Source organism: Athene noctua, chromosome 4 (genome assembly GCF_965140245.1).
Source record: "Athene noctua chromosome 4, bAthNoc1.hap1.1, whole genome shotgun sequence".
Classification (NCBI taxonomy): Eukaryota; Metazoa; Chordata; class Aves; order Strigiformes; family Strigidae; genus Athene; species Athene noctua.
Genome location: NC_134040.1, coordinates 10,160,150 through 10,185,071, shown reverse-complemented (window position 1 = coordinate 10,185,071; position 24,922 = coordinate 10,160,150). Strand labels below are relative to the sequence as shown.

At 37.6% G+C, this 24,922-nt stretch overlaps 1 protein-coding gene across 3 annotated transcripts in view; it reads left to right on the top strand.

Moving 5' to 3' along the window:
• The window catches only part of ZFYVE28 (zinc finger FYVE-type containing 28), a 159,377-nt gene that overhangs the window by 68,958 nt on the left and 65,497 nt on the right, over positions 1-24,922 (top strand). For all 3 annotated transcript variants that reach the window (XM_074904400.1, XM_074904399.1, XM_074904401.1), the window contains exon 2: positions 8,219-8,359. In XM_074904400.1, the coding sequence (XP_074760501.1) occupies positions 8,219-8,359 (141 nt within the window). The remainder of the gene's footprint in view (positions 1-8,218; positions 8,360-24,922) is intronic.

The window sequence follows — 24,922 nt, the reverse complement described above, 5'->3', positions numbered from 1 at the left end:
TTCTGTGCTGAGGGCTGTAAGAGCAGTTTGTTTCATCACTGGGCTTGAACAGATGTGTTTTGGAACAAAGTTCTGATTAAATCTTTTTGTTGCAATGATTGATTGTGCTAGTGGTATGATGCCAAGGTAGTTAAATCCTGAACATCTGGTAAGGTGTTCAACCTGAGCTTATTGAAAGCCTCCTAGAAGGCAAATGAGGTTATGTATGAGCAACTTTACACAGATGACTGTGCTCTTATTAAAATATGATACAGAACAACTCAGACTCATCGTAAGCAAGTTTGCTGAGGTAAAGAAACCTAAGGAATGTGCTATGCCTGTTACTACCTGAGAAAGACTACAGAGTAACTCTTTTATAGTCAGCAGGCTTGAACTCGTTGCTGGGTCAGGTTTCCCTTCTTAGAGTTTTGTCTATGCCCTCGTTAACTAAGACATTTATTTTATGATCCAGAGGTAAAATGCTGTATATGGCAGATAGTTCAAAACAGGTTGGTACTGAACAGCAAGGCAAAGCTGGGTCTGCTAAGCAGAAGCAAGATACTGGACCTGCAGATCTGGAAGGCAAAAAAGGTAGCACTGCAGGTTACCCACTCTTCGCATGGAAGAAGTGGCTGCTCCATCACTTCTCATGCCTGCATTTAACATGTTGACTTCCCCATGGCAAAATCCCTTTTTCTTCCTTAAGTCTATCTTCTTTCCTGGAAATTGAAGCTGCGGTTCAGCTGCAGGGCACCCCTGTTCAGCAGAGTGCACGTCCGAAAGCTTAAGTAATATGTGTTCAGCATATGCTTATGTACTTCCCTCAGAAAATATGGATTTGAGCACATGCTTTTCTAGATTAATATTATGAACACTCAAAAATAGAAACTTTGTATGGTGACTTAATCCATCATGAGTAAAAACCGACTGCGTGGCAGTCTCAAACATTTGCTATTCTAGTTCAGTGTGACCACTATCAGATTTTCTTTTTTGGAGGGTTGGGGGTATACTATTCTGTAGGGGAAGCAAAGCACTTAAATGTGTTTGAAGAGTGTGCTAGTATTGCAAAACCTTATCCACCTGATTTTTATGTTCCAATAAATCATTATCTCACTGTTATTTTTGCTCAAGGTGCTGCTAGCATTTTATTGTGTTAACAAGCTGTTCACCTGTCTTTCTTGCTTGTGTAATGATATTCTGTAGATAAACACAGAGCAGCTGGAAAAGCTTTAACCAGGCTGGAGCTTTCCTAACAGTGCTTGTTTTTCACATGTCCTCATGACCAGTTACAAGTTGCTATATTTAATTCAGTCCTTTTTCTTTCTATGCATGTGCAACAAAAGTTTAAGACTTGATTAAATTCTACAAAATATGAATTTTGAGGGAATTTTTTCCCCTTTTTCCTTAACAGATAGCACTTCAGTTGGTCAGTAGATTTAAAAAGATAAATAAAACTCAAATAAAAAAGCCCCCAAACCAACTGTATATGTGGAGTAGCAGAGTTCCTCTTTCATTTAACATGAAGAAATATTTTTGCTACTAAAATTTGCCATTTGAATTTAACTATTAGAAATTTTGCCTCACCTACCTGTTAGAAAATGATTGTTTCCTACTGTTATTTATTAGCATTTAGAAATCAATGAAAAGTTCAAAGGACTTGTCCAAAGGAAGGATGTGAGTACATTTGCTTACATGTGAGGTGAAAAATGAACTGATGTAACAACTTGCTGGTATCATTTTCTGAAGAAAAACAAGTCTTTGGAACTTGTCATCTACCAGTTAAGCTAATGCTACTAGTGCAAATGTGACCAGTGCAGTCAGTTTTCACTGGGATAAATTTCTGTCACTGTAAGTCCATTATTTTTCATACTGGCAATTAATAAACTTGGGACTTTGCACCTAAATCATATTATTTCAGAACAAAACACTTTTTCCTTCTGATAATGTTACATAAGTCTTAGTTAAGTTCAGATAGCTTAAAACTAGTTACATGCAACATCAATTGTAAGCTTTAAAAATACTACATTGCCTCATTGCTGCCTATATTTAAAATGCTTAAGACCTAATTCTGCCTTGTGCACAAAACACGTTGTCAACTCATACAATGACTTGTTTTCCAAAATGTTAGGCAGCATTTTCTGTGCAGTACAGAGTAGGATCTAGTTCTTAACCTATAGCCTTTCCAAACTCCCATCTCAAAGGGAATGCGCTTTCACTTGAGAAGTCCCATTTCTGATTTCAGGGCTATGCAGTAATTGTTCGTATTTTGTACAGTCTGATAACAGCAGCATTTATTTTGGGGAATGGAAAATTTGAGGTTGATCCTCTTTATGTGACAATGTGCTCCTTTTCTTTCCCTGAAAATATAGTAGACAGCAGATTTAGACTGAGAACAACTGGGCCCTCAGTAATAGAGACATTTATACCACCCTTTCCCTTACTGAAGGGAATGACCTTTCTCTAAAACTTTTCCCTTCAGCCGTTAGAATTGTAGCAGAATAGAAATTGAGCAGTCAGTTGATGTTTTTTAACCTTCCTGGCTAAGGAGAGTAGTGTCCTGTGGCTCCTACAGCAGTTAGAAGTACCACACGTGGACCATCGCCCAATATTGCCCTGTCTTTGTGATTGCAGTTACTGCAGTGTGAAATAAAATATATGTACTTGTGTGAAATGCACTTTTAACCATTACCAAGTACAACTCGAAAAGTTACCCTGATGGATGTAGCTTTGCTTTGTTCTCTTGTCAAAGAGCAATCTGGATTTACCATCAGCAAAACATATAATTAATGCTTTTCTGAATAGTTTCTTCCCATAGGGATCACGTCAGGGTTTTTGAGTGTGTGGGAGAGACATAAATGCTTAGTGCTGGAAAAGTGCCAGTGAACTAGGGAGATCTTGAGCCTTTTATCTCAGGTCCATGGGTTTTATTTTAAGCAGGGTTGGGGTTTAGCTGTTGTTCTGAAGCCTTTAGATCAGCAATTCAAAAATGCTGATTATTTTCCACAGGATAACTGACAGGCATCAGAAGATAGTTACATTGCTAGCTGGTATCTTGCTTGTCTGCATGGTTCCCTTGGTTCAGTCTATTCTTTGGCTCTTTTGGGATGATGTCTTCTGTCTTTTTTTTTTTTTTGTGGTGGTGGGCTCACATAAAAAGATAAAAGCCACATTTATACTGATGTCAGTATAAAAAGAAGCAGCCTGAATATCTTTACTTCCCTACAAAGGATCATGGGAACTTGGGGGAAACATTTCCTTTAATGTCCAAATTATGAGCTGCTGTCAGTTATGTTTATAAGATGACACATATTTTGTGTGTTACTTGAAGAAGAAGCAGTATTGATACTTGAGAGCTGTTGTTAAAAATCATGCAAAAGATGCTTGCAATTTTGTTTCAAAAGGAGGAAATCTTCCCCAGGAAGAACCCTTATTTATGGAAATGTGGTTTTCAAGGCGATTATTAAATTCCAGAATTTATATATGGTTTGAGATTGATCTCTTGGCACCCTAGCTTCTTGTTGTAGTATCACTTTTTGGTCTAGCTGTTTACTTTCATCCTGTGTTGAGAAGTCTGTACTAAAATTTCTTCCTTTCCCAGTTGACACTTCTTTTAGTGACAGCTTCAGGTTTAGATAGACCAGCTTGTTTACAAGATGTGAGAATAGCATCTTTTCATCTGCTAACATGCAGTAAGTAATCTTACAGACCTGTTACTTATCTAATAACCTGTAGCTAACAAGTCTCTTAAACTAAGATATTTTCCTTTCAACATTCTCTTATAGTCCATATAAGTCCTGTTTGAAAAATCAGATCAGAATTCATTATGTAACAAACTGAACTAATGCTTAGGCCTATCGGTAAGACTTCATGGGCAAAACCCAAGTGTAACCAGTTCAATAGTTAATACAGCTTTTTCATGTGGATAGTTTTATTCTGACCTTGTGGGTGGTAGGCAGTCTTCTGATTTTGATCTCTGCCCTAATGAGAGTGGTACATAATAAAAAGTAAAAATCATTAAAATAAATATGCAGTGACTGATCTTTCATAAAAAAAGATTATGTGGTATTACATGACATGGCTAAACATTAAAAAGTAACTGATGGTGTGCTGATTCCTGTCTTTGTACTGACTGGAGTGATAGTCTATGTATATCACACAAATGGGGATAGTAAGTTATGACCCATGTATGAATTGATGATTTCAAATCGGTGGAGAATACTCCAGTGATGTGGTAAGATATGCACTGGCAATATAGCTACACAGAATAACCTGGACGTTTTGGTGGCCTGAATCCTCTTGAATGTTACATGTGTGATATAAAGAAGTGTTAGACAGAAGGAATGCAGGGTGTACTTATAGAATGAGACTCCTACCTTGATAGCTCACGCTCCGGAGGTGAGATGATAACAGATTTAAAACAACAATAATACCACCACACACAAAAAAAAACCTTCCACACACACTTAAACAACCAAACAAAAATTCCCCCCCAAATCCTGAAACCACATGTGCAACCTACAGTAGTGATATGGTTAAAGGGGCTACCACAGTCTGTGGATACAGAAATAGGCAAATACAAGTAATGTAAATACTCAATGCTTTAGTGGAAAAAGGCAAAATGAGCAGTATCTAGAAGTTGAAATCCAGCAAATTAAAACAAGAGATTAGATGCATTAATTTGATGGTAAATGTGATTAATTACTGAAACAAACTACCAGGGTGGGTGGTGGGTTCTCTGTTAGGCGCTTTCAAATGAAGTCTTTCTGTTAATTTAAGCAGCTGAGTATTGGAATTACTAATTCTTATTTTGCCAAAGAATAAGTGAATTGGGGTGGAATTATTTGAACAATAATTTTCATAAATTGCAAGTAAAAATTGGCTTTGAGCATGGTGCTATCTCTTATTTTCTGCTGTGGAACAAATTGAATTTAGAAAGTTGTGGTTATTTGCTCTAAATGGCCCCCTGCTAAGAGATTCAGTTTCATGCAGCTTCAGCTTGCCAGGGACCACATATGATTGACACAATTAATCAAAGATCATGCTACTAATCTATGCCAAACATAACTCAGTGGAGAGAACTCAAAACTTTTTTTGTTACTCCAATTTATAACATGATGTGGGAGCTAAGTCTCACAGCCTTACTTGTCTTACTTGAGACCAGTCTTAATACATTGCTATATTTTGCTTCTTCAGTGCAATTTAGATGCTTATAAATCAGCAGTCATGCTTTGCCACAGTTCTACACATAAACTCTTGCATCTTTGGTTATCAACTTAGTCTAGAAAGTTCTAATGGATGTAGATAAATGCTAAAGGAAAAGGTAAAGATCAGAAATAATAAAAATAATTGGGTAGGAGAAATGCTGAAAGAAACGCTTTACTAAGCCTTGCTTTATAAATACAAAAGTTTAGAAGTAAACAAAATTAAATTTAGTAGCTCAATTATAAGCTCTCTTTCTTATGAGCATTCATTTTGAATTTTGTTTGTGTCTCTGACCATGTATCACAAGCTTTATCTTTCTCTCTGGGCACCTTTATATCAAGGTTATAGTGAAGACATTAATCAAGACTAAATTTTTGACAGCTTACTCTTCGGGTACTGAAACTGCTTAATAAAAGACAGCATTAAAAGTAATAAGAGGAAGAATCTTATGATTGGAAAGGCTCTCTATTTCATAGAAAGTGGCTGTTTAAAGAAGGAAAAAAAACCTTAAAACACTTTCATTACTACATTTCAGCTGCCTGAAAAGATGTTTCTGACCTGCCTCAATTTGGGTGGTGTGAAGTAATAATGTAGGAAGCTGCTGGGCAGTGTGATGGCTCACAGCAATGTTAAAGGTAGCCTTAAATTCACTGTTTTCATGCACAAATAAGGCGTGTAGGAACAGGATTTTGTGCTGCTGTTTTCAGGGATGATTGTTGTCTCATTAAATTGCTGACTGAGAACCAATTCAGCATGTAACACTGAGGGCATATTTGGCATCACTTATAAGACTAAATCTTTTCCCTTAAGTCTTATGGCAATAAAATACTTGTAGCAGTTAACTCCCTTGATCCTGTCAAGTGTGGAGGATGTATACTGTTCTCATCCAAAGGTGTTAATACTCCATTGTTCCTTTTCAGGGACTAATAAGCTGTGCAGGTTTTAAATCTGTTGTGCTATGAAGGCCTGAAAGGATTCTTCTACAGGATATGTATCTTGTGGACGCTACAATAGGGAGTTTAACAATGTGTTGTGGTACCTTCTGTTGAAAATTTTTAAAGTGTGAAACGGCTTTTTCTTGTTTCTGTATTCCTGAGAGCATTTATTTGCTCTCAACCACTTATGATCCTGTGTTGCTGTTGGCAGAGGTTTGCTACTAATCTTTCTGTGTGATAGCAGACAGCTCATGTCTTCTGGACTGATGCTGCATGACTTGTGTGTATGTGAAGCGCAAGATTCAGCTCTCCAGTAGACCTTTATCACGTCTGTTAGTGCTCTAAACCTGTGGTTTGCTACCAGCAGCATTTCTGATGACAGTGTATCCATATGCTCATTCCTTAAGAACTTTGGTATTTTATCCTTTTACAGTAGTGTAAATGTTTTGTGTTTCGGATAGAAAATGTTATGGTTCACAACATATGCTTCCTCGTTATACCCTCAGTGGTTTTGTCTTTTGCCATTTGTTGTATTTGGTGATGTTGTCTTTTAAAGTGATGTTATCTTCTGTTTTGTTGTTGACTAATTTCTTCACTGTGTTACACTTGTTTCTGTTGGTACATGTTGTGCTCTGATGTACTTGATCTTGTACATCTTCATTAGTTGTCATTTAAAATGAGTTGCTGCTTGGTAATTTATATGCTTCTGCTTTTTTTTTTTTTTTGTAAAAGCAATGTTTTCTTTTTTACCCAAAGGTTTTCATTACGTGGAGGTTCTTCCTGATGTTAATTTTTTTCTTTCAGTGTTTGAGTCTGTGAAGTTCTTCCATGCAACTTGGTCTTTATTTTTACTGGTTTTATACATAACCTAGTCCTTCTAAAAGTATTTTTGGGTTGTTTCATTCTTTAGTGCATTAAGAATCAATTTCAGATATGTTGCAGCTATTAGTTTTCTATAGTATCAGGCATTTTTTCTTTCATCTAGTGACAACTAATTCTAATTCCCAGCGTACAGTTAGTATAGTCTTAATGTTTCTTACCCTGTGATTAAAACACACTGTTTTCATTTTATACACGTCATCCGTTAATCTTCTGTATATTTTACTGACTGCTTTAGAATATGAGGTTGTGCTTATCTGAGCCTTGGCCTGTGCCAAGTTGCTGGCACCTACAGAAAGCTATTTCCTCCCTCCCACTTGTATCTCAGCTCCTTTAACAGTCAGAATTCTTACCTCCCCTCTCTGCACACTGATCTGTTATTTTTCCAATATTTTGATGAAAGCTTTCACAAGGATCAGAATTTCCAGTTGTTAATATTTTAAAAATACTCCCTTTCATAAACTTTTATTATTAATTTTCTCAATATTTTTGATGATGCATTCCTTTATTTTTCTGTTCTCCATATAATAGTTGTTATTTTGTTTAAATGTGGCCAAAAAATCCATTGTGATAATTCTGTTATTTGCTACTTGGAAGACTTGTGGCATAATTTTTTCTCTGTAATGCCTCGTTTAGTCATATTATTTGATTTGTGAAGGCTTCACATCTGTTTGACGCAGCTAATGTATTTGATAGTTTCAGTACCTCTCCCTTCTGTGACTTGATTCTTGTGATCCTCAAAGTGAGGATTCTGACCAGACAGCACTGTGCATCATGTTGTAGAGGTTACCACAGTGTTTGATAGATTATCACATTGCTTTGATAGATTTGGGGGTGGTGGTGGTGTTTTAACTTGGAAAACAGTTTTGTCTTGTTTTGCCTAGAGCTGAAGTGTACTTGTGTTTAATAATCAAAACTTGTGATTCAGTAGTTTGCTTCAGCAGATAATTATGCCACAAGTAGTGAGAATGCTGGATGGCTTTGGAGGTAACAGTAGCAGAGTAATGCCCCAAGTTCTTTTGGCAAGAGACTTTTTTTAATTCAAGGTAGAAAAAAATTTCTAAGTGTGTGTAAATACTTCAAGATCGTTCTTTTTCTTACTGCCGTGCTACTTATCTGCCTTACATTAAAAAAAAAATCATCACAATAAATATAATTATCTGAAGTGGGTTTTTTGTTACAAAAGTAATGTAATATTGTATATGTCTCTGTCTTTAATACAGAGAACAGACCCACAGCTCCTTGCTCAGTTCTACTACGCTGATGAGGAACTAAATCAGGTAGCAGCTGAACTGGACAGTTTGGATGGAAGAAAAGATCCACAGAGATGTACACTGCTAGTCAACCAGTTTCGTTCTTGTCAGGTAATCAAGATGGTACCTTATTTATTTTGCTGACATTTTTGTGTGTGTTATTGTATTAAGTAGTTTTATTGTCAAATCCTCTTAAAACAAAGCTTTGGTAGGTAGATACATGCCTTGATTTAAAGGGTATATTTTTAAAGACGTGATGAATTAAATCTACTGCGTCTCATTTAAGAGTGTTGATGGTTTCCCTTAAATAAGAACACACATTAAAGACTTTGTTTCCTTTATATAAAATAAGCTTAGAGCTTATTAGAACTGAGAAATATTTCAAAATTTCAGGCAGTATAAAGTAGCCATGTCTTTGGTAGCTGCTCAGCTCTCATACTTCGTGAATCTGATAGTTTTTCATTAGTAAATGTGAAGACAACTGGTAGCTTTGCTGATTTTTTTTTTTTTTTTTAGAAATAATATTATCTTATTCATGTGAATAATTCTGAAGATGAGAGGAGCTACTGAGGAACCAAGCAAAATTCGATTTTCACCTGTAAATTATTTCAAAAGTATGAATCCATGTCTGAGTTCCTGTTGTATAATATGGTTCACTTAGACAAAGATTTCCGAGAGATCTGCTGTAACTATGGCTATACTTTTGAGTGATACTTTGAAGGGAGAAGAACCAGACACTGGAAAGACTAATTCATCCAAGTCTAGTTCTAACTTGGATGGTTTTCTGATTTGATTTATTAGGAAAAGCAGTTCAGAAATTGAAAAGCAGTGGAAAAAATAAAACTCTCCCTGTCACGCTGTATGCCATTCTACACCAAGTTTTTCAATAATAAAATTCAAATTTTTAGAGGTAGAAACGACTTTTGTGGTACATTTTGTACTTGCACAAATGTTTTGGTACTACTTCTTCCAGTCATACCTGAGGAAAACACTTTTAAACCAAAGTGTTCAAGTCCAGAATACACCATGCTCAGGTAGTAGGAGGATTTCTGTATGAAAAGTAAACACTTGCTGTTGACCTAGGAGAACTCTTAAGTGGAAGGGCCTTAGTAGTAAAGGTTCATTTACATCTCCACCAAGTAAAAACTGGCAGTTAAGTGTAAAGGATGTATTTTGATTCACCCCTTGGTAGAATTTCTTACTGTTACTAATAATAAAATGTACCAAACTTTGTGGAAAAGTTTCATCACTAATCAAGTTAAGATGAATTTGAAGAAGAGTGCCCTGATCCTTAGAGCAAATGTTCACATTAAGTTATCTCAGTCTGAAAATAAAAAAGTCAGATACTGTGTGATTGCTTGCAAGAAAACTAAATTCTAAAAGTGTAGTTTTTTTGAAGGACGTTGACAGTCCCATGTATTGTTATGTGAGAAACAATTTTAGTATTTCTGCCTATTTTGAATATCTTCAGTTTTCTACTGTATTGTCCCTGGAGAAAACTGAAGTTTAAGGGTTTACCAGTCTGTAAGTTTAATAACTGTCAAAATTCAGTGATTTGGAGGGGGGAAAAAAGAGGTGAGAGTTGATTTTGAAAGGTCACTGACTTTAGTCTTCTGTGTGATAGATCAGCTGTATGTAAATCACTCTTCGCAAATACTTACCAAACCTCCGGCAATGGACATTCCACAAACATTGTAGGGAAAAATCTTTCCAGGTGGTGCTTTTTAGGAAAGGCTTTCTGATAGTAAGTGTGGATGAGCAATATTGTGGTGCAGGATCATCTTGTTTGTTGTTGCATCCCTGGAGATGACAATTTATTCCCTGTTTCTCTGCAGGCACACAGGCTTTCCAATTTGTTACTCGTAGTATAGGGAGACCTGAGGAGCTGTTGGGTTCAAACAGTAGCTTCTCTGAATGTTTCACCCATAGGAACACAAGAAATGAAGACTCAGATAGCTCCTTGGTCAGTGGCTTGGCTTGTTATATAGTGACTCAGCACCTTGTGACTCTTAATACCTTCTGATGCCTGGTAATTTAATTTGTCAAACAGATTGCTGTTACTAAAACAATCTGTTGCTAGAGCTATAAGAAAAGATAGAGATAGTTGGGTTTTTTCATGTAGCTATTTTTGTAATTCCTAATTTTCAAAGTTCGGCAGAACAGGTCAGAATCATCAAATGTCATGTCAAAAATGGCTTTATTAATTAGGATTTACTTTATTTTGTATTACTTTGTGTAAAAGCAATGTTTCTTGGTTTTTCCTTTTAAGAATTTGTCATGTAAATGTCAAAAAAGAGTGCTATTTTAGTAAGGATTCAGAATGTATGTATTTGCTAATCAAATATTTCATGCCAAGAGGAAAATTGTGTTTTAGCCCTAAGGTATGGTGGAGTTTGAGGAAGATGGAGAACAAACAGCCAGCCATGAGGTTAAAATGCTTGTAATGAATGGTTGTGCATGTGAAAGTAGGGTAACAGCTACATTGTGCAAGACTTGTTATATCTGCAACAACAATCACACAATTCTGAGACTTTTTTTTAGATATGTGCTCTTTCTGGCTCATCAAGCAGTGCTTTTGAAAAGGAACTTGTGACCCAGAACACAGTTAACCAAACTCCCAGTTTTTGCATGATTACTTTTTTCCAACTTTATAATTAAGGTTTCCAGATTATTCCCAATTTTTATCTCAATGACCTTTAAAGAGACATAGTCTTTCTATCAGATTTCAGTGTTTCGTAGGGACAGATTTCTAAAATCCCTTGCCTTTTTGCCTTTTCATCTGATTTTTGAAATTAATTCATTGTTCCTGGGTTGCTTATTTTCTTAAGATTTACCGATAGTGTCTGCTTGATTAACAGATGATGTTTTGAAATTTTATTTTGCTGTATTATCTAGAGAAATATCTTCAGTTTTTCTGAAAGATCAACAGGTCTTGCAAACTGTGATTACTTTTTAGAGGGAGTTTATATTCTCTTGGATCTTAACCATATCTGAAATGCTAAGTCTTATGTTTTTTGTCTGTATTATTAACTTCTGGTACTATTGTTGAAGAGCTCCAGGTTTGCTGTAGTATGTGAACAGATTTGGGCAAAACAGAAGGACTCTGCCTAAAGGGTGTAGTGCTCTATAGTGGACAGACTTAATGTCATCTATCTTACTGAAACTGGCAGTATTAGTCAAGGCAAGTTGAAGGTATGGTGCATTGTGGTGTTCCCATGGATATGCAGAGAACTTCAGTCTTCAGGACTGCTGACTCTTTAGTAAAGAACTGCAACTCTGTTGTCTCATACTGTTTTACCTTAATAGTATTTGATGATCAAAATCACACATTACAGTAAATTAGCTTTTCAAAACTTCTGAAGATATTGCGACTTGGATTTCAAATGCTGTGAGTTGGCTGTGTAGCATGATGCTGAATAGCATATAGCTGTGAGTAAGGATCAAGGTAATGGTTTTGAAAGCTTCACTTTTCACTTTCACATTAATGAGATATAACACTTTATTTCAGCTATGGTAGCCTGTTATGAAAATGACATCCCTTGTTTTGCTTTGGTGTTTGCTTGTGAGTGGTAGAGTATTATAAGAACATATTAATACAGGAACTTGCATTTATTGTGGTTAATACCTATCCAAAAGAATAAAATGTTTCTTCCTCTACTGGTTTCTGTTAAAATTAACAGTAACTTAACTGTGCAGAGATGCATGATGAAAAGCTATGTGTTTCGTAAGTTGAAAAAGGATAGGCAGGATGACATACTTTGGTTTGTTGATTGACGGTAATAGAGGGAAAGAACTTTTTACTTAAAAACATGTTTGCATCAGTGAATCTTGAGTAATATGTAGTGCTGGTTCATCTGAGTGTTTTTTCCCTGCAACACAGATAATTCACTGAAGTATTTTTATATTAGTGGTATAATAAGGTGTCCCTTTCTGTGCTGCTTCCAATATCATGTAGTATTGACTTTCATAAGAAGTAATGATACTTTGTGTACACTCTTTAATTAATCACTCATGCATTTGTGATCATGGTCTAAATTAATTTGCCTTGATCATTGCTATTTTCATATTGATGAATATCTTATTACTTGAGTTGATAAACTGGTTTAAAACAATTTCCTACTATTTAAATAGATTTAGGCTTATTGTTTCATATTACACAACTTAATTGGTTTTGTTTAAGAGTAAAGACTGAAAAACCCTTTTGTTTCTAACCCAGAGATTTTGTTATGACTTGATAGGTAAATGTTGAACCTGTGCATAAGTACTTTACACTGTGAAAATGTTTTCAGGATCACAGTACTTGCTTACTGTTTCAGTATGCTGAGAATTATTTCTCTGTGTACAGTAGCGAGGTCTCAGAATAGCATATGAGTCAGTTCCCAGCATGGTTTTGTCAAAATTATTCCTTGAACTGCAGTTTCTGTCTTAGCAATGTGTAATTTGATCTGCTGAAGTACACTAGGAAGGAATTTGCCCCTGTCAGGGCACTGACCTGAAGCAATCTGTAGACTCGCCTGGCTGTGTTACCCCTTGCTCTGTACCACAGAATAGTAAAATGGGGAATTTATATTTGTGAAACACGACTGTTTCTGACTCACTGGTAGGAGTGATTGATGCTGTGTTGACTGGTAGCATGTTATACTGGCTCTTCACTCTTTTCCTGCTACTTGCCTGCTTGGGAAGCACCTCTTGAGTTACTGCAATTGGCAATCCAGCATTTTCAAGTCAGCTATCAGCAGTTTGGCTTTGCTGTAACATTAGGTTTTAAAATGTAGCCTTTAGTTGGCTCCTTCGTGCATAGGTCACTCCTCTGCCTAGTCAGTGAGAAACAGAGACCTATGGATCTGAACCTCATTATCTATCACAGTATAAGTTAATGTTGCTGAGGAACTGGAGCCCTTTGAAATAAGCTTCAGCATTTTCTGTATTCTGTTGTTATCAGTTTTCTGTATCAATTTCTGTAGCAATGTAAAATGTGATGAATGTTATAAAAAAAATACTGTTTTTCCACCAGACTTATCTCTGTATTTCTTCCAGCTCAATTTAACAACTGAAAGCAGCAGTATGAGATGAGTTGAGATTCAAGTGTCAATGAAAACAATGCTTTGTCTTGATTTTAAAGGAATGTCTGTTACAGAAGGGTTCAAGCCCACAGGCTGAAGAAGCTTACTGTAGAGTGTGGAAAGAGGGTAAAAATGGGCTGTAGGAAACAATGAGTAAAGGATAAAATGCTGCTGGGAGCCTGTCCGGTCTCCTTTGTTACAGAGTGGCCTGTTAAAACCATGGATTCATAGAATGGCTTGAGATGAAAGAGACCTTAAAGTTCCAACCCCCCTGCCCTGGGCAGGGACACCTTCCACTAGAGCAGGTTGCTCAAAGCCCCGTCCAACCTGGCCTTGAGCACTGCCAGGGAGGGGGCAGCCACAGCTTCTCTGGGCAACCTGTGCCAGTGTCTCACCACCCTCACAGGGAAGAATTTCTTCCTTATATCAGATCTAAATCCTACCGTTTTCAGTTTAAAACCATCACCCCTCACCCTATCCCTACACTCCCTGGTCAAGAGTCCCTCCCCATCCTTCCTGTAGCCCCTTTAAGTACTGGAAGGCTGCTATGAGGTCTCCCTGGAGCCTTCTCTTCTCCAGGCTGAACAACCCCAACTCTCTCAGCCTGTCCTCACAGGGAAGGTGCTCCAGCCCCCTGAGCATCTTTGTGGCCTTCTCTGGACCCATTCGAGCAGCTCCGTGTCCTTCTGATATTGGTGCCCCCAGAGCTGACCCAGCACGGCAGGTGGGGTCTCATGAGAGCAGAGTAGGGGGGAGAATCCCCTCCCTCACTCTGCTGGACACACTTCTCTTGATGCAGCCCAGGATACCAATTGGCTTTCTGGGCTGTGAGCACACATTGCTGGCTCAGCCATAGTCAGTTTTCTACCCACTAATACCCCCAAGTCTTTCTCTGCAGGGCTGCTCTCAATCCACTCATCCCCTAGTCTGTATTGATATTGGGAATTTCCCTGACACAGGTGCAGAACCTTGCACTTGGCTTTGATGAATCAAAATCAAAATTTTAATTTAAAAAAAAGCATCCTGTTCTTCATCTTTGAAATATGCTTTTTGTGTATCTTAAAAGCTTGAAAACATTTGCTTTCTGAAGCTGGAGATGTATGGATAAGGCAATTCTAAAAGTAGGGGAAGCTCTTAATCTGATACTCTGGTGTCTCATTGAAGCAGTGATAATGTTTGATAATGGGTCACTCTAGGAGGTGATTACCAGTTTCAGCCTCATACAGGGAAACCAGTCCAGCTGCCTTTTACTTCAGCTTGCACCATGTACTTGGGCAGATGTCTAGACTGCTTTTTTCTTAAATGTAAAAGAAACCAAACACATACACACACACACCCCCCCCAGTGCTGAAGTTGTTGCTGGGTTTGCAAAATGGCTAGTAAAATTTCACAGGTGGGGGAGAATCATGACTGAGCTGTGGTGAACTCTGTCATAGCGCATGCATGGATTTCTCTGTAGTGGGAAATGGAAAGGATCTTCAGAATGTGATTTTAAAATTTTTTTTCTTTTTATATATCTATTTTAAAATAAATAAAAGTTGGTGTAGCATGGAATGACAATACAGGGGGCAATCAATAATGCACAAGGGTGAAACTCAAGCTAGATTGACAAGTTGCTAAATAATGAAAAGAGATCTTTGTATAAATACAATTAATTTTTTATCAGTGAAAAAAGGGATGTGATCATATTATATTAAATAGTGCATGCTAGGGAAGCCATAGGTTGTTATTGAAGGGGCTGTGACGTGAGGTTATACTGCACCATCTGCTCACAATGACAGCATTCATTGCATGCAAACTCCTGTAGAAAGACACTTCGAAAGATCAGTTCTGACCCTGTCAAAGTTAATCTTTTTTTATTAATGCGATGACATTAGTATAATATGTATCAGCAGTGATGATGATGATATGCAATAGCAGGGTCATTTGGCAATTAACATAATACAGTTCAATTTATTGACTATTTTCATTTAAAATCAAATCCCCTTGAGGCATACATTGGACTTCCCCATTCATCTGCATTACCCACCAAGTGTACCTACCCATACCCTCGGGCAAAAGTAATCCTATACATGGGTTTACCTTTACCCAACCTAGGAATAACCTAAACTGTCTTCCCCAGCATATTTTTAATGCACACTACAGGGACTGTCGTCATCTACAGGATGTAGAAGTTTGAGTAGTGCCAGCCTGGTTGGCAGATCCTCTAGTATTGACTAACCAGGTGACTTGCTAAATGCATGCCCAGTGTTTGAAAGTTCCACCACCCATTGCTCTCAGTATAGTTTTTAGCAACCCATTGTATTGCTCAGTTTTCCCAGAGGCTGGTGTGTGATAGAAGATGTGATACCCACTCAGTGCCATGTTCTTTGGCCCAAGTGTCTATGAGACTATTTCAGAAATGCATCCCATTATCTGATTCAGTTCTTTCCAGGGTGCCATGCCACCACAAGACTTGCTTCTCAAGGCCTGAAATAGTCTTCTGGGCAGTGGCATGGGGCACAGCATATGTTTCCAGCTATCTGGTGGCTGATTCCACCATTGTGAGCACATAGCATTTGCTGTGCTGAGTTTGTGGGAGCATGATATAATCAATCTGCCAGGCCTCCCCGTATTTATATTTTGACCATTGCCTTCCATACTGAAAGAATTTTAGCCATTTGGCTTGCTTGATTGCAGCACATGTCTCCCATTCATGGACAACCTGTCCAGTGGTGTCCATGGTGAAGTCCACCCCTTGGTCACGAGCCTGTCTATATATTGCGTCTCTTCCCTGATGGCCTGAGGAGTCATGGGCCCAGCGAGCCATAAGTTTTTCACCTTTATGTTGCCAGTCCAGATCACTTAAGCCAACTTAATCTTAGTAGTTTGATCCACCTGTTGGTTGCTTTGATGTTCTTCAGTGGCCTGTCTGGGTCACTTGGTAGAGGATGAGCCTCTTAATCCTCAAGTTTGTGGGTTTCTGCTCCATCTTGGGTGCTAAAAAGGATGGTTGTGCTTTGAACTTGGCCGGCAGCCAAAAACCACACAGCTGGTTGTTCACCCTCCTCCCACCTGGTGAATGAGGGACAGGACTGGAGACATACAAGGAAACTCGTAGGTTAAGATAAAAAAACAGTTTAGTGATTATAATAAAACAAAAATATGAAGTACAAACAGGTAATACACAGTGTGGCTTCTCACTGCCTGCTGACCGATACCCAAAAGAACAACAATCCTGCTGTCATAAACTCGGAAGTGAGAGTGAACCTGCCTACTCTCTATGCTGAGCGTAACGTCACATCATGTGGAATAATCCACTAGCCAATCCAGGTCTGGCGTTCTGGCTGTGCTCCCTCCCAGCTCAAGAGAAAATTAAACACTATCCCAGCTGAGACCAGGACAGGTGGTCTTCTATTTAGAGCATGAGGCAATAACAGGAGAGCAAGATAACATTTTATTTGTACTTAGGTTTTGGGGGTTTTTTTGGTCCAGATGTCACCGGTTTTGTCAAACTTGAAAAAATGGTGTTTTCTTATTTGTGAAAGAGAACCTGGCTATAGAACACTCTTAATTTATGAGGTTATGAAGTCTTTTAACATTTCATTTAAGAAGATAAGATGATATTTCATTTCTTAATGCATCATTATCTGCCCCAGATCATACTTTTTATATTAAGTAAACCAAACATGTTGGGTATCTTGATTGAATATTGACATAGTGGACCTGAGACACACTGGTGTGGCTCCCAGAGCATTTGAAGGCTAAATGAGGACGGTGGAGCCAGGTCATTTTAAAACTGACTTTTCGCAGCATTTGTGAAGCATGAGACTATACCAGATCCAATTCTGCAGGAATTAATGTAATGTGACGTGTGTGACTATCAGGGGCTTTATAGTTCTCCCACATTCTTCAACAGTGCCATCAGAGGATTGCTGTCAGCTCGGCTATATTTCTCCTTTTCAAATTTTTTCTTTACTGTGGCAAAGAAGGATAAATTCTAGTGTCAGCCACTGAATGTTTATGTAGTCTCGTGACTTACATATACTGCAGTTTGCCTTCTTTCCTCTATATGCATGTGGTAGCACCGTGTTAGCAAGATTAACAATACATGCAAATTATTTATTTGGTGATATTTCTGTACTTGGGGATTAAGTCGTGTTTTCTTTTATTAAAAGCTTTTTCACGTAATTGTATGAGGAAAAAAAAAATCTTTCATTTAATTTTTCCTTAATGCTGGAGAAATATGATAAAGAAAAGAAGGCAAGTTATATTTTTAAAGACAGTTCTTAGTAGTGAAATTTAATTTTTATTGTAACCTTAACATACTTGACAGTTAAAATAAAGGCTGGCTTTTTCGTTATGAAATACTTCATGAATCATTTATTTAATCTATTTTCAAGGAATGTAACACCAATACTATAACATTCTTTGTATGTATTTCAAATATGAATAATGGATTATTATGAAGAATATTTAAAAATATTGTGCAACCTTGTTTTCTTATGTATCAGGTTGTCATAAGTAAGTTTTCATTAAACAAAAAGAAGCCTTTAGGTGTTTATCTACATATATTATGTATTGGGCGCACCAAGGACTTTTACGTATTAGAAGTAGGGATTACAAAATATTTTGGAATTTGAAACAACAGGTCCTGTTGTTACTGTTAGTGTATACTATAACAATAAGCTACTATTAGAGCAGCTGGAGTTCAATGTGATGGAAAGAAAATTAACTTTATCCATTAGGGTAGATTTGTTCCATCATTGTAATTCTATAATTAGAGAGGAGGAGAAGCTTAAATTGTTTAGTCATAACTCTGAGTTGCTTTTGTGGTGTAAATATACAGGGACTGTTTTCTGCCTCAAACTTACGCTTTGGAAAGAATTTGTGTTGGCTTATTGCAGCACGGTGTTCTTGGTAGACAAAATGCAGGCTTTAAGGCAGTCATTTAAAAAAATACTCATTTTTTTTAAAGAATTACCTGTATTAGCAAGCTAATATTTTTTCAAAGAAGTTTAAATGGTGGATGTGAAAACAGCTTGTGATAAGAAGAGGTTTGATGTTGGAGAGCAGGCGTCAGATGTTCGGCTTTGCTGCTACATGTTTTTGCGCTGCTTGCACATATAAAAACTTCACATTTTGAAGCCTTTGGGAAATAAATACTTGTGTGAAATGAATTATGCAGAATGTGTGCTTTGTTGGTTAAGAGTGCATACCTTTTTGCTAATGCCATCTACTTTCTCCTACAGGATTTCCACTTTTTAGAGTAGCGTAATTTTTTTCAAGATGTAAAAAGTATTGCTGAGATGGACAGCAGTATTACCCCAAGTACATGGTTCTTCTCACTGTAAAGCAAATAAAGCTTCCTTTATTTGCTTAATAAAATTCCTAAATATTCCTAAATAAAATTCCTAAAATTCCTTTATCAGCAAATACTGTTACTTGTTCCATAGTTCAGAAAAAAGCCCAGAACTTAAATGAGAATGATGCTATCATTCTCTTGATACTGTGTACGTCACAGTAGTAGTTGTTCTTGGTTTTGCCCTGAGCATACATTTTTAGTTCTCAAGGTTTCTGTGAATGAAGATTACTTAAGCAAATACCAAGCAACAGATACTTGTTTTCTTTGATTTCTCAGTTGCCCCAGGGTATCTGTAACTAGTGCTAAAGTTGTTGTTCCACTTACATAGTGCTTATAATAAAACAATGTAGTAGTTCATTTAGAAGCCTAAGTGATCATCTTCAGGCTGCAAAGCTTGTTGAATTGATTTGTGCAACTGAGGTGCTGAGATAAACTGTCTTATTCATGTAATCTCTTGTAATTTTTGCTTTAGAATTGTTCAGATACTGTGAGAAGGTCTTTAGGGTTTTTTTCTGGTTAGGTTTGGTGTAGTCTCATAAATAAACATGGATGAATCCTAGCAAGCTTGCAGACTCATGTCTACTTTTGACTTGCAAGAAATGGGATGAAAAAATACTTTCTGTTTTCACACATGCTTACGAACCTCTGGCCTCAGTGTCAGCCCTGTTTATTATTTGTACTATTGCCCTCCATAGGAGTTTTTAAAATTTGTCTGGAAAATAATTTAACCCTGTGGCTGGAATGTGAAGAGTTCTCTCAGTAGATACAATTAACATGTTTGTGGTTGTCTGGTTTATTCTGCAATGCAATGAAGAGTCTTAAAGTATATTTTATAATTGAGAAAAGAAAAATTTGAGGGTGTTTCTCAACAGGAAGGCAGTATTTTCTTTATGTAAATTCTTAGGAGAGCCTTAAATTGCTCATTTAAAAGATACAGATAGTAGAAATGATCCTAGGCCTGAACACTCTGTGTTAGAATAGAGGTCTCCCAAAGATTTGGGCTCTGCATTTTGAGTTGAACTGTTGTTGGATATAACTCTTCATTGGCGGTATAATACCACATTTGTCTGTCTTTTAATTACAGCTGCAGAAATTCAACATAATTCCCTCAATTAGCTCTGTTCACTGAAATCAGATTCTCCAATGTTTCTTAATGTAAAGTGTGTTCTTTCTCTCTTAGCAGGTAAAGGCTTTTAAATCTACCAGTGCACTGGATTAATACTGCTAGGTTTCATAACTGTATTAAAGGAAATACATAAAGTGATTTCACAAAAAATATTTGAATAAATTTGAGTGGCTTTGGTCAGTTTCCTATGGTAACTTTAGCGGCTGTGCATGTGGATTGCCCAATCTTTGATTCAAGCAATCCCTTGGGCACTCAGTAGAAATGTTATAAAGACTTTAGTTTCAGTAAATCTCTTAGCTTTATTGCTTGGATATATGATTGAGTATGGACAAACAAGATAAACTTTGATTTTATAAAGAAATTCTGCACAAATGTGTGTTTCTGTGTTATCGCACATAGTATGCCACAGTTCCTTAGGCATAATTTTGTGGTCCATTGGCAGTGACAACTTAAAGGTTTTCGTTACAGATTTACACTATTCTTGTTCCCATCCCCATAGTTCAGTGTGGCAGCCTCTCAAAGCGCACAGCTTCCTATTAGCTTAATCTGATTCCAGACTGTGGTACTACTAAAAGAGATAGCCTTGTCTGTCTTCCTTCTTTCCAGCAGCAGTCTGTGTGCTCCAGGAACCTGGCTCGTGAGCCAGCAGTGGGTGAACAGCCATGGAGTGGGTGGGATCACCTGTGAGCCTGGTTGTAGAGGAGGCTTTGGTGGGGTCATACTCTCAGTCAGATGGTCATGTTGATACACTCTGTGTGTGGATGCATGATGGCGTGAAAGTGCTGACACAGAGCTGGAGGAGTATCTGCAGACAGAAGTGGAGAGAAGAGCAGTGGGTGTATAGATCCTTATCCATATCAAGTTTAAGCTGTGGTCAGCTTTAGACCTCTAGGAAACCATGTCTTCAGCTGTACTGATGCATGTATTTTCAGGGTCATTCTGTGAACTTTAACAGGAAATGAGCCGGCTTACTATGGATCGGTGTACTGAAACCATTCACATATGCTCTCTGTAGAGTAAGCTGAGAGTGCTGGTGAGAGGACAGCCTGGAGACGGGAACAAAAGCTGCAAAGTAGGTGAGATAATGGCCTGACTTCTCAAGTTGGCCTTGCTGCCTGACGCCTACACTGTAAAATGGCGTTACACTGTTTGCTGACTGTCTTTGAAAAAGTGGCTTTCTATTCCAGGTGTAAAAGAAACTTATCTGAAGGTGTCTCCTATTTTCTGATAAGTTTAAGTGGTATAAGGAGTATCTAGGGGAAAAAGAAAAAGCAAGCCCTTCTGTTCTGTACCTTACCTGAATTGTATCCATGCTGAAGAGAAAGCGATTTTTTAAAAAGTCAGCATTAATGAGAATCCCTTGATGAAGAAGGTATCTGTGAGGAGCTGTTAAATAACTCATAGGACAATGCTGGTGTCATAGTGGATTGGCAGTAAGTTATCTAAGAAATACTAATTGAATTCATTAACATTCTTGACAAGAGCAAACTGGGAGTATGTACCATAATCACTGTGAACAATGAAGCAGTTCAGAGGTGCGGTGTTTTCATGTTTGATTGCATCTGTCCATCCAGGAACACTTGTAGAATCAGGCAGAAATAGATCTGATTAAACAAGACAAGTTAGACTAAAGCTGTTAGAAACTCCCTGCTGGATTCTGAAACCTAATGATTGGTTAGAAGTTGGCAAGAATCTATTTCTGATGTTATTTTGTTAATTGATACAAAGGTTAAACAGTGTGGATTGAGCCAGGAATACTTTTAGCTAAAGTAATGGCCAAGCCTTTCTAGTCTTCTTAATTTGCAACCCTTGAGACATATTAGTTATGTTAGTGGAGGTCAATGCAGGAGACACCAGGATAATTATTGAGATCGAGGGAAGAGGTTGACTGAAAGAAGCCTTCATGTTTACAAAGTTTAGAAACCGTAGTAGAGGAAGGTATTTGTTAGCAGTAGAGGGAAGAAGTAGGAACCGAAAGCAGATCCACTACAGCCCGTTCAGTTGTATCAGAACTCCTGGGCGTTACTCATTGATCTGTAGTGATGAGGGAATTATACTTGTTTTCTGCACCTTTTTGTGAGGCTTCTTCCAAAATACAACAGGGTTGGTGGGCTCTAGAGAATTTCTCATAAGGTCTATATTTAAGAGACTTGATGTAGAAAAGCTAGAAATTCATGCCAGAAGGATTGGGCAGTTGGCTACTGGGAAAGTAAGCCAAGCCTTATTCAAAGCAAAAATCTCTCTCATACAATCTTTTCCAATTTAATTTGAGTGGGGAGAAGTGAGTGAAACTGAGAAGAAAAGCATTTTTTAAGTGATGATGTCAAGATTAACCTTAAATTCCAGACAATGCACATTTCTGCTGTACTGTGTATCTGTGATAGTAGGACTTTAATCTGTTTTCCTATAGTTTCATCTTCAGGTCAGTTGTTTTACAATTGATTACAATATTTGTCATTTGATTACTTCTAATAATGATTACTTGTGTGAGTTGCATTGCTCCAACAGATGTCTTCTCTGTGCTCCCTGATACCTTCAAACAGTTGGTGTCAGGTACCTGTTCGCTATTTGGGTATCCAGTTGAGTGAAAGCTTGTAACACTTCTTTTGAAAACATGCAAGTTTGTCAACCCTTTTGTATATTTTTACTACACTTCAAAGCACTGGAAATTAAGAAAATGAACTTGATCATAATTGTGCTAAATACACTAAATAGCCTGTAAGAATCAGAAGTTGATTTTTCTTCTGTTGGACTTAGGCCACAAAAGCAGATTTCAAATTTATCTTTTTCCCCCAGAAATCTTAAGCAATCAGTGTAAAGTCTCTTTTGCCTGTGATGGTAATTGTTGAGTGACCTCTCTGTCCTGATTTCAAACCTTGAGCCTTTTGCTATGTTTCCTCTCCCTTGTTCAGTTGAGGAGGGCAAGTGATAGAGCAGCTTTGGTGGGCACCTGGTGTCCAGCTACTGTCAGCCCACCACACAGTGGAATGGTATAGCTAGGCAGAAAACAAATGTGCAGCAATAAACATTTCTAATGAGTCAATTACAGAAATTGTGTCTTTTAAAATATTTTCTAACACCTTTTCTTCATTGTTGTTGGGATACTTCTGGGCACTTGTATTATTTTTCACTATAGAATGATTAGCATGATGGCTAGAAAATATAAAATGCTTCACCGTAAGTTGGGCCATCAGTACAAGTCTATCAACCAATAAGAATTTTATTTCCTTTCTTCATTTTGGATTCATATTCGATCTTATGTAGGGAGTGATTAATATTGCAAGATCTTTTTTCTTTGACAGAAGGGTTGTGATAGTGTTTACCACTGTAGTCTTGTAGTTTCCCATGTTAACAAGCTTTTTGATTTGTGTCTACTTGCTCATATGGATCAAATAGGTCATTCAGAGAAACTGGCTGTTTATCTAAGACTGTGGGAAGAGCGGATTGAAAATGCTGTGCACTGCAGGTCAGGGAATTTATTTGCAGCAGAGAACTGTAGGGAGGAAAGCTGGCTCCAGTGCTCAGCACTGAAGGTGTTGCAGATGCATGATGCTTTCACTCTGCAGCAGGGGAAGGCCAAGCAAGGGTGGCAGTAAGTCATGATTGCCTCTGTTCTGATCATGGCCTCAGCTGTGGCACAGCTTTGGAGTGGTACAAAGAGGGCAGTGTGAGCTCTGTACCAGGCTGAAATGCATTTGTGCTTGGGAAATCCTGAAGTACATTTTAGGGCAGTTTTGGGATCACTGTGCCATGGTAGGAAGGCAGTTGCCTGGTACTGGTAGAAGCAAAAGCTCATTTTATGTTTATTGCAGCAGATTACCCATATTCAAAGTGAATGTCTCTTATCCTTCTGTTGCTATGAAACTATGGAAAAGGGGAAGTTAATATACCAGGTTACTTGCTGGATTATTTTCAAATGTCTTTTAATATAAGACAAGCATTTAGAGTCTTTATAGAAAAGGCCTACGTATGTATACACTACTGCAAAAGCATGTCTGTATCCATGATATTTATCTAGTACTATTTTCACAGAATTACAGAATGTGATATTTATCTAGTAATATTTTGATTCACTGTGGACCAAGTTCTTAAGTTGTCTCTTAGTGATAAAGGGAGGATTGGTTGAAGAGTTCTGTACTGAGAACAGTCTTTTAGTACAAGTTTGGGCGTACTTCATTTCAGTAGAGACAGTCCTGTCTAATATTAGTTAATGGCTTTTTGGTGTGGAGGAGTAAAACAGATTTTTTTTCCTTTTTTTCTTATGGTAGCATCAGAAACACTTAGATTTTTGAGGTCTGAAAATGCTCTATTCTGCAGAGATGATGATGCCCTGTAACAATGCTGTACTTAATGCGGTCTCTCAAGCTGGTCTTAGCCCTTCTGTAAATGGGGGTTCCTCTTTTATTTACTGAGTGATATTTGTGTGGCTAGTAAGAAAAGCAGAAGATGAATTCCATGATTAGGTCTGTGTGTCAGACACAGAGATGTTCAGAACAGATATAAGTTAAATTTAAACGTAATTTGTCAAAGGTATGCACGCTGGTTTAGTGAAAAATGTCATTTTAGCCACTAAATAAATTCTTCGTTAAAGAACCATTTTTACTGGAAGCTGTGCTCAAATATCTGTGGCCTCTTTTGTTTGAAAATTGGTGTGCCAGTGTTCACCACTGCATATCTAACAATCCCTCCACTTAGGGAGATGTAATTATTCAGTGTATGCATAATAAATTTTGAATATATGCAGGAGGCAAGATCAAAATTTCTGTTAATAAATCTGTGATTTTTGGAGTGTTTAGTGCCCTCATCAGGGTACACTAGTAAGACTGTTCAGAAAGAGAAGCTTTGATGTTGCAGTTTGTGTTGAACTGCAACAATGATTGGTGCTGGGCTGGGGAGATACAGCAATTTAAATTGCTAGAGACCCAAGTTGCCTTTAATTCATGATGAATTTTGTTACTGCTCTACAGTGGGCTAGGTTAAACTAGGAACTACTGCCCAAAGTTCACACATGGAAAAAACCTAAGTTACTTTTAGGGAGCATCTGGAAGTTGACAGTGGGAAATAGTCCAATAGCTGATCAGTCAAAAGAGAGACTGAAAGTATGGCCTTTAGGATCTGTGCAGGATGGGCTGGATGGGGAG